The sequence below is a fragment of the Octopus bimaculoides genome, chromosome 2 (assembly GCF_001194135.2).
Source record: "Octopus bimaculoides isolate UCB-OBI-ISO-001 chromosome 2, ASM119413v2, whole genome shotgun sequence".
NCBI classification, from domain to species: domain Eukaryota; kingdom Metazoa; phylum Mollusca; class Cephalopoda; order Octopoda; family Octopodidae; genus Octopus; species Octopus bimaculoides.
In genome coordinates, this window is record NC_068982.1 from 167,457,507 (window position 1) to 167,467,506 (window position 10,000).

General features: G+C 34.8%; 1 protein-coding gene across 3 annotated transcripts in view; it reads left to right on the plus strand.

Annotated features, from left to right (window-relative positions):
* Positions 1 to 10,000, plus strand: part of LOC106869338 (serine/threonine-protein kinase 10) — a 115,442-nt gene that overhangs the window by 102,939 nt on the left and 2,503 nt on the right. For all 3 annotated transcript variants that reach the window (XM_014915051.2, XM_014915052.2, XM_052965710.1), the window contains 5 exons: positions 931 to 1,059; positions 6,582 to 6,725; positions 7,562 to 7,691; positions 8,492 to 8,616; positions 8,985 to 9,173. In XM_014915051.2, the coding sequence (XP_014770537.1) occupies positions 931 to 1,059; positions 6,582 to 6,725; positions 7,562 to 7,691; positions 8,492 to 8,616; positions 8,985 to 9,173 (717 nt within the window). The remainder of the gene's footprint in view (positions 1 to 930; positions 1,060 to 6,581; positions 6,726 to 7,561; positions 7,692 to 8,491; positions 8,617 to 8,984; positions 9,174 to 10,000) is intronic.

The window sequence follows — 10,000 nt, forward strand, 5'->3', positions numbered from 1 at the left end:
ATATATAAAGGCACATGGCTCAGTGATTAGAGCGCCGGGCCCACAATCATGAGGTTATAAGTTTGATTTCTGGACCAGACTGTGTGTTGTGTTTTGAGGAAGACCTTTTATTTCACATTACGTTGGTTCAGATCACTCATCTGTAGAGATGAGTTGCAACGTTACTGGTGCCAAGCTATATTGGCCTTTGCCTTTCCTTTGGATAACATCAGTGGCATGGAGAGGGGAGGCTGGTATGCATGGGTGACTACTGGTCTTCCATAAACAACCTTGCCTGGACTTGTGCCTTGGAGGGGAACTTTCTAGGTGCAATCCCATGGTCATCCATGACCAAAGGGATTACCCTTTATATATATATATATATATATACATATACACATACACATACTCACTTTTAAGTCTTACTAGTGAAAATAAATATGCTTCTCTGAAGAGATTTAATAAGATGGAAATACGCCTGTTGATTTAAAGACAAGATCCAGTGCCATTTGCATTGCTTTATTTTCCAAAAACTTTGATTACCTAATGTTATTGGAGTTATTTTATTTGGTTGTTTTTAAATTTTGAAACACCAATATTGCAGTATAATAGGGAATGTAAGAAGTATTCTAGTGTACATGTATAGGCAGTATTGTAGCAAAGCGTGATGTGTGAGTGAGTAGCTTTGTGTAAGATGATGTGTGTGTAGTTCTGTAGTGTAATGAGATGTTTGAATGGTATGGCAGTGCAGGTTGAATATGCTCTCTCTTAATTGAAATCTAATCTTTGTGATGCAATTTTAGCTTTGTGAAGCGTGTTTTCACGTTTCCTTTGTGTTTTTGTGTGTATGTGTCTGTGCATTTGCAAAGGTTTGTGCATGTTTGTGGGTCCATGTATTCATGTTACTCCTTATTATAACTCTAACGACCTATTTAATTTCTTGTTTTGCAGGGTCTTTTGAAAACTTACGAACAAGACCTGGATGGGCTGACTCGCCAGCAGAAACAGCAAGCGGAAAAGGTAGAATACAACCAAGGAATGGAATCAAAGACAGCAGCCAAGAAAATTAAGATAGAGCAGGTGAGGTTGTTTTCTTATATTTTCAGAATTTCTCCATTTTTATTAAAAGTCCAAAAGTTTGTACAAATTATAAAAGAAAAAAAAAAAAACAGTTGAGAATGTTTTATAGTTATTGTTTCTAATAACATGTAAGGTCCAACATGTGCCATTGTCTAGAAACTGACACATGCACTGTGTGGTTAAGAAGATCATTTCACAATTGTGACTTCATGTTGATAACATTGTGCTGCACCTTGGGCAAGTGTTTTCTACTATAGTTCTGGATCAAATAATACTTTGAAAATGAAATTAGGTTGATGGAACCAGTAAGAAAGCATGTAAATAGGTACTGTTTACTGTTGATCCTTTCTCCTGATACTGGCCCCTGTTAGTCCAAAGAAGTTGTCTGCATTAATTTTCCTGTTGTTGAGTTTTGAACATTTTTCTAAAGGGTGATAGTAGATGTTTTGTTTTCTGTATCTAGTGTTTGCTCTCAAGTTCAGAGTGGTGTATTATTATTCATGTTTGATCTTCAGTGTTGATTTTTGTCTTTCAAAAGGAATGATTTTGTTTGGACCAATTTTGTACAAACTTTACTAAAGCCAAGTCTGCTATGGATGATTTGATAGACATAATCTTGTCTAATTTTCATATTATATGCAACTTTGTCAATAGTCATCCATGCATCATGTCTCAGACTCATTCAGTTATACCACTAGCACCGATTGTAGTTAAACTTCAAACTCATCCTTGATGGGACCATTTTTGAACTTTTCAGTTCATTCATAGACAGTCCATAGTGACATTGTTCTCATACTGTACTTGAAGTCTTCAGTAAATTTCAACCCTTGATACACCATTAGCTCACAGAAAATGGAATATTGAATGCTGCCCTTCCATGAAGCAAACAAACTGGAGTGATTCTGAGTAAAAGAATAACAATGACACTTGACATTTCAAATTCAAAACTGCACCTTAGTGACTAGAGGGAGACTACATCTAGTGATATACATGAAACTGATTTTCCCATCCATGTGGAAACACATGAAAGTGCATTGTAAATTATTAATAGTTCTTTTATTTTCACTAATCTTAACATGGGTAAGATGTTTACATTCTTACGGTCTGTACCCTTTGTAATGGTGGTCTCTACCTTTGAATAATCCTAACCATCCATTAGATTTCCATTGTCTCTAGTTCATTTTTGTTGTTTTGTAATTAATAGAATAAGAATGGAGAATTTAAGTTGGCAGTTACTGTACTGCATTGTGTCTACTTGCTGAATTCTCAAATGACTTTGTCTGTCTATAAATAAACTACAGGTCAAGAAGAACTACAGCATTTTGTTAGTAGTGGCTACATTCTGAAATTGAGGAGTATTTCTTTGGCTTGCAGTGCTGAGTTCAATTCTGCTCACAAAAATGTCACCTGTGATTGATTAGGGGAAATTGATCACACTGAAAGTTAGAGATAGATAAACACCTGAGTTTATGAAGGAGTCCCCATCTGATTAAATTCTGAAATTGAGGAAAAAGACCAGTAACTATCTAAATATCCTGGTTTTATCTCTTTGTAATTAGCATTATTAGTCAAATATAATTATCTCGGTGTGTTTAACAATATCTTCTTGCTTGTAACTAGAGTTGAATTTATATGGATTAATAGCTATCAAAATAGCTTGACTCTGAGAGTTAAAACTTGTTGATGAGGATTAATAACCTTTGTGGGTTTTTTTTTCTTTCTAGTTTTTGAAAATATCTTTGGTAACATAAGCAGTATAATGAATCAAAGTTCTGTTTAATTATAACAGATTATGTTGGATATATTAACCATTGGCACATAATCTTGATAATTGGTGTATTGCTGACTAATTATGATTAATCAATGATAATTACCTTTGTCCTCTTGAATTCAAATCACGCCAGTCTCTTTAAATGTCTACTTTGATGAATTTGATTTTCCACCAGCAACAATGGAAACAATGTCAATAATATTAGCAGCAACAAAGACAGTTTATATCATTGTTACTTAGTAATTATGATTAAAGCAACTCTGATTCTTGATTATTAATATTGTTGTTAAGACAGTAGAGCAGCCAAAAAGAATGACTTGTATGTATAATTTAGCTATGTTCCTATGTTCTGAGATCAAATCTTGGTTGATACTCATATTACTTTCCATCCCCTGTTGCCAGGACCTATCGAAATTAGGTTAGAGGTAAGGAACTGATTATACCCCTTCCCTAAAAATTTGTGAAATTTACTAACACTAGAAAAGGGTCATGCTAACTAATATCATCATTCACATTTTCACCAACTTGATCATCACAAGCCAGTGAGGGAGTTTCTAGAAATAGTCCAAAATCTCTTTCTGATCAAACCTATCATCTTTGAAAAAAGGAACAATATATTGGATAATGTAGTCTAAAAATAAACAATATGCAAAGACTTATTGGTCACAAATAGAATGCCTTTAGTCATAGACCAGCTTGACGCAGAGCTGACATAGGGCTAAATGGTACACCACTGCAGCTGTCGTTTTCATCACTGTTAGCATTGTTATTGTAATTATTATTGTTAGTATTGTTATTCACATTTCTCACCAGTTAAATTGGTCTTTATAAAGTAACTGGGTCTCAATAAGAGACCTAAACTTCACAGGAAGAATTTATTTCCAAGTCAAAAACTGTCTCCGTTTGTTTGTTTGGCACAGGATTTGCTGGGAAGCTGCTTGAGGTGTCTGTTGAATTCTTTAAGTTTACCAAGAGCTAGTATAACAATTGGGATTACTTTCTTTTTAGTGTCTCACTTCTTTTGATTTTAATATCCGATCTGCAACAGGTACTAGTCTTCTCGAGGTCATTTATTAAAAAATTAGCATCATCTTTAACTGCTACATTAATGAGACTATGTTCTTTACTGTTCTCTCATAGATTACTAAAGCTGTTACTTTGCCTTTTCTATGTTGACAGATATGGTCTACAAAATTTTATGTTACCAATGTTTGCAGCCATACTTGAGATGTGCTCGAATAAGCACTCAGTCATCTCAAGCTATGGATCCTTGCAAATCAACCATGTTATTTATTTTTTTTTTTGTGTACCTGCATAAATATTCTCTAGGTGTTAAAGTAATCTAATTGTGTGACATACACCCTCATTAGAAGTGTGGCCTATAGAGCATTTGTTGTTAATATTTTTATCTTAAAAATACACATTTGGTAAAGTATTCAAAATCTGGTCTTGTACTATAAACAGTATCTTCCCAGTTTCTTCATTTTGACCAAAACTATGGATGTTATCTTGTTTCTACATGAAGCAAAGGTTTTACTTTAAAGATATTACTCTGCACCCTTCCCATCTTTTCACAAAATTTGTGGACTTGGGCCTCTGTCAGAAACAACTGCTGGTGGTGGTGGTGGTGGTACTACTACTACTACTACTACTACTACTACTACTACAACAACATTTGTTTACGTTGAGACTCCCATGCAACTGGTACTTATTTTATTGATCCTGGAAGGACAAATAGTGAACCCTGGTGGTAGGATTTGAATTCAGAATATAAAGGGACATAACTAAAGCATTCAACCTGGAATTTTGTTGCTTCTACTATATCTCCACTTACATTATTATTAGTAGCAGTAATAATGTGTGGCAGAGATAGCAAAGACAGTATAGCACTGGACTAGGTACTTTAGTGAAATTAGTTTATACTTGATTGGTTTTTGACTTCTTTGCCATCCGAGATCAATAAAATAAGTTCCTGCAATATATTGCATGTATCTGACCTTTTAACCAAAAAAGAAATCCTTAAGTGGTTTTGTATGGTTAAGACAACGGAGCTGATTGGCTTACAACATAAATTTATTTTCCTCTTTGTTCTGGGTCCACACACATTGCTGTTTACATTGCTCTGGCTGGAAGTTCTGTAAACTGTACCAATAATACTATAGTATGAGAGGGAAGTCAAAAATTAGCTGCACTTTTGCCATTACATATCTTTATTATTGTCACACTGCCTTCTGCGCATGTGTGCTTATAGTTGGTACTATTGTGGTCACCTGATTGAAGTTTGAGCCTGATTGTGCCATTTTTCTCTCTGGCATTACAGTGTAAGCATTGCTGCTCCACTAACAACGTGCAACAAAGAAGAACAGAGAGCAGTGGTCTGAGAGATGGTTATGGTGAACCAGTTCACCATTACCAGCTTTTGAGGTAGCTGAGTCTTCTTGTCAGTGGTGGAGGTTGATGGGCATCCTGCTCCCTCTTTGTGTGTTATGCCTGTCCAGCCTCTTTTAAACTTCTCAATCCACTCCTACATGCTTCTACACAGTAGTGCACTGTCCCTGTATTGTGCTAAAAGCCTCCAATGAATTTCAGCACTCGACACACCTTTCTACCAGAGAAATTGGATCACTGCTCTTTGTTCTTCTTTGGTGCACATTGATAGTGGAGTGGCCATTGCTATTACTGTAAAGCCAGCAAGAAAAATGGTGCAATCAGGCTCAAACTTCGATCACATGACCACAATAATACCAACTATAAGCACACATGTGCAGAAGGTAGTGTGATAATAATAAAGATGTTATGGCAAAAATGTGGATAGTTTTTGACTTCCCCTTGTAGAATTGATGTTTGCAAATTAAACAAACAAACAAGCAAAAAAAAAAAAGTTGTACACAGTCAAAAGAAATAATTTATATTAGGACAGTGGATAATTCTTTATGGGTTGAGTAAATGCTCAACTGTTAAAGTTTGGATATCCAAACTGAGAATTCAAATATTGCTTGGTTTGTCTTTGAGTTTCATCTCTACAAAAATGATAAAATGAGTATTATTAAGGTAATACAGTTGATTTAGTCTATCTAAACTCAAAAGATATTTCTTTTCCATTTTAGTTCCCCCTATCGCAGTAAACATGTCATGAAGTACATGAGTTAGCTTCAAAGTTTCAGAAAAAGAAACAAAATGTGTATGCATGTACACCTGCAAGGGTGTGTGTGTGTGCTCTTAGTAATAGTTCTGAAATCTTGCCTATGAGGTAGCTAACTGTTCAATACGTCAATGTTTAAGTATTGATTTCTTACATAGACAGAAGAACATGAATTTATAAAGGGAAGTTACAGTCACTTGTATCGATTTCGGTACATAATTGATACTCTTTTATTGAAGTAAGAATCATGACCTATAAAGTTAATTTTAGTAAGATTTGAACTCAGAACCTGAAACAACATACTGTAACTTTTTATACTTTATAGTTTCTTCCTTTCTATGATATTCATCAATGTTTAATAGTACTATGTAGCTTATGTTAGTTTTTAATTTAAAGTCCATTGGTAGCTTATAAACCTCAAAAAATACTAATTAAGTCTGTAGCACTGGCTGTTAACTACAAATTAACAATCCATGGCAGATTTGTTGAGCGTGATGTTGATGACAGCAGAAGTATACACTATTGTTGTTTAGTAAATTAGTTTAATTCAATACTTCTCATCTGATTTGTTATATGCTAATCAACTCCCTTTTTGTTATTAACTTGCAGGAAAAAGAGTTAAAGATTTTCAAAGAACAACAAAGGCAGGACATGAAGCTCTTGAAACAAGAACTAGACCTTCTACCGAAAGATACTAAAAAAGAATCATTACGGAAGCGAAAAGAAGAAAAGGAAATCGAATTGGCAGATAAGGTAAGGGTTTTTTTTTGTTTTGGCCTTAAAAAAAAAATGTGTATTGAATTTGTTTTAGTTTTCATTGTTTCAAAGGTTTGCAAATGTAGACATTAGTAAAGTTTGTCATGGTTGGGATGAGGTGGGGGAATTATTTCTCAGCCAGGTACACTTAAACATGTGGAATGAAGTGCCTTGTTATAGGTTCCTATAATATCTATTATCCAACTAACTTACTGAGTATTCACATAACACTGAGCCATCCTGTTAATAGCAGCCTCACAATAGTCACTCACATAATGCCTTGCACTTACTCCTTGAATTCATCATACTCTTAAGAGTTTTATTACACTCTGTCATCTGATCCTGGTTACTTTGGTAGCTCAACTAGCCAATCTAGCAGTGCACTATCCCTATTTTAGTCATACTTTTACTTTGTTCAGTTAATCTTTCATTGAGAAGACTCTTAACTGCTTTCTTTTCTTTTCCTGTAAGTTAATCCACATTATTTTGGACACCTCACTGGTATTCCAGTTTCTTCTGGCACACTCCCATACTTTCAACTATTTCATGTTGGTCATTTTCCTAGTATAAAAACTTTGCAAACCTTTTGTCTATGTACAAACCTGATGAGCTGTTAATAATATTCAGTTTTTTTTTTTGAGTTTTTGTTAAATCAGCATTGACTGATTGAGTGACTCATGAAATAATGTAACTGAATATCAGAACCCTTATTACCAGCATTATATATTCCTAATGTTGCATGTTTTGTCATCAGATGTGGTTTCGTTTTTTTAGAAGTTGCATCAATTGTCAACAATGTTTATTACATATCTTACCAATGTTTGATTTCTCAGGAACGCCAATTTTTAGAGAACCAAAGAGAAAGAATGGAAAAACATATGAAACAACTAACTGACCAGCACCGACAGAAGATAGCTTTATTGGAGAGTCAATACCTTCAACAGAAACAGCAACTTCTGCGAGGTAGTTCTAAACATCTATTTCTAAGATCTGTGTATGTATGTATGTGTGTGTGTGTGTGTGTGTGTGCGTGTGTGAATGTGCTCATACATATGCATGTTTGTGTCACTTAACACTTGTATGTGTGTGAATGTCTCTATGTTGCATGTGTGTTTATGTGATGTACTGTCTCCTCTGAAACTGTCTTATGTCGATTCCTTTCTTATTATAACTATTGTATACTCCTTTCCTCTCTTCACTCACATGTTCAAACACGTGTACATGTGAATGCACACATATACATGCATATGTTATTGCTCCACTCATGCATATAATATGACCCACACACATATGGGCCAATGAGGCAGCATTGTATGGTTTTTTGACCTGTTATAAATAGCGACAAATCTCAGTCAGACTATACCAGACCATCTTCAAAAAAACATATTGGATGGTGAAGTCCTGGATTCAGTGTTTCTAAAAACAAAAGTCAGGACTATCATAGAACACCTTTGAACATAGACTTACTAAATAAGGGCTCAGCAACAGGAAAAAGAGGCTTCACACAAAAACCTGTATACATAGATGCAGGGAAATGTATCCATATTGAAATGCACAAAATTGTACATGCACAAATATGTTGATTACCATATACATGCATACACATACATGAACAAGTGCATGTACACACACACACACACACCATGCACATATATATTGAAGGACACTTACTTGTGCAGCTAATGACCTATAAACATTAAGTCTATGAGCTCTTCAAAAGCTGTCTATTGAATTCTATTAATTTCTGAATTGTTATGTTTTAGCTCGAGAAGCTGCTTTATGGGAAATGGAAAAGAACCAACTTCATGATAAACACCAACAAGAGAAAGGTCAGCTGAAAGACTTGTTCTTCCTTAAAAGACATCAAATGCTTAACCGGCATGTAAAGGTAAAATCATTGATATAAGCATTTTGATTTTTTTTCCGTTTAGCTATATTTTACAATAATAACAATTTCCAATCTCATCTTTACCTCCTTTTGCCCCTTAAGGATCACCTTCAGATTAATAATCGTCACCAGCTCAATCTTATCCCCTTTAGTCTCCTTCATCATCACCATCCTCTTTAATCTTCCCCATCATCACCGTCTTCATTAATCATCCTCATCATCACCATTAGCCTCAGCATATAACCTTGCAACTTCTTTGTTTAGTCTCTAAGTCCTTTTTTTTTGTCTTTTTACTTGCTGAATCCATATATTTCATAGTCTAATCCATGTTCTGTAGTTTTGAATTGGTACATGTTTCTCTCTCTCAGGAAATTGAACAAATGAAACGAAGTAATGCAGCCAAGGAAGAAGAAGTTCAGCGCTACCAAATTCTTGACAAGAGGCGCCATCCAAAAGTGATTAAGAGCCAATCAAAAATCCGTGCCCAGATGTTCAAACAGAGTTTACGGCTGAGCACCGTTGGAACACCTGAAGAAGATAGAGCCAAGATGAAACAGGTAAGATAGTTGTTTCTTTTATATTTCTAGTCTTCTATTTATATGTTTAGTTGGAATTTTGCTTTTCCTTAATTTAACCATTAGGTGATATCAGTTATTTTATTAATTAGATTTTACTGAGAAACTGTGCCTTGGCAGAATTACTGGGCTATTTTGTTTTGTCTCTTTCTGTCTTGAATTGAAATCACACTGCAGTTAACTTTGCTTTGTCATCCCCTGGGTGGGTTGTTTAAAATAAATTCTTCTCATGTATCAGAGTTGAATCAATGGGCTACATGAATGTGTTTCCTTGTGTTAATGTTAGAAATTATAATTTTATTCTTTCTCTGAAGGTTAGTAAAATTATCCCTTTGTTGAATGTGCAATTAATATTTATCTTGCACAGATCTGTGGAATCAGTAGCTTGATTTTTTTTTTTTTTGTATTTGCATACGTCTATTAATGAGCTCATGAATCTCTCCTCACATTGCCCCCCCCCTCTTCCAGATACCCCCTACTGTATAGTTTTATGTTAATGCTGCAAGCCACTGAAGCCTGTCAGTTGTACAATATTCATACAACTTACAGTCATGAGCTATGCTTCCATGTGGTGCCTATTTGCAGACAGATGGACCAAGCCTTGTAAGAATGGCCATAGTCATGGTCACAATGAAATGGCTAAGAATGATTGTTACTGTCATTGAACGTTACTTTATTTCACTAATTGTTTTAGATATTAGCCCAGTGTTATGTTACATTACCATACTGAATTATAATGAAGTGAATTGACAATGTTTATTCTTGCTACATCTGTTGAAATATCACTGAGGCTACTTTGCCGTTCATCC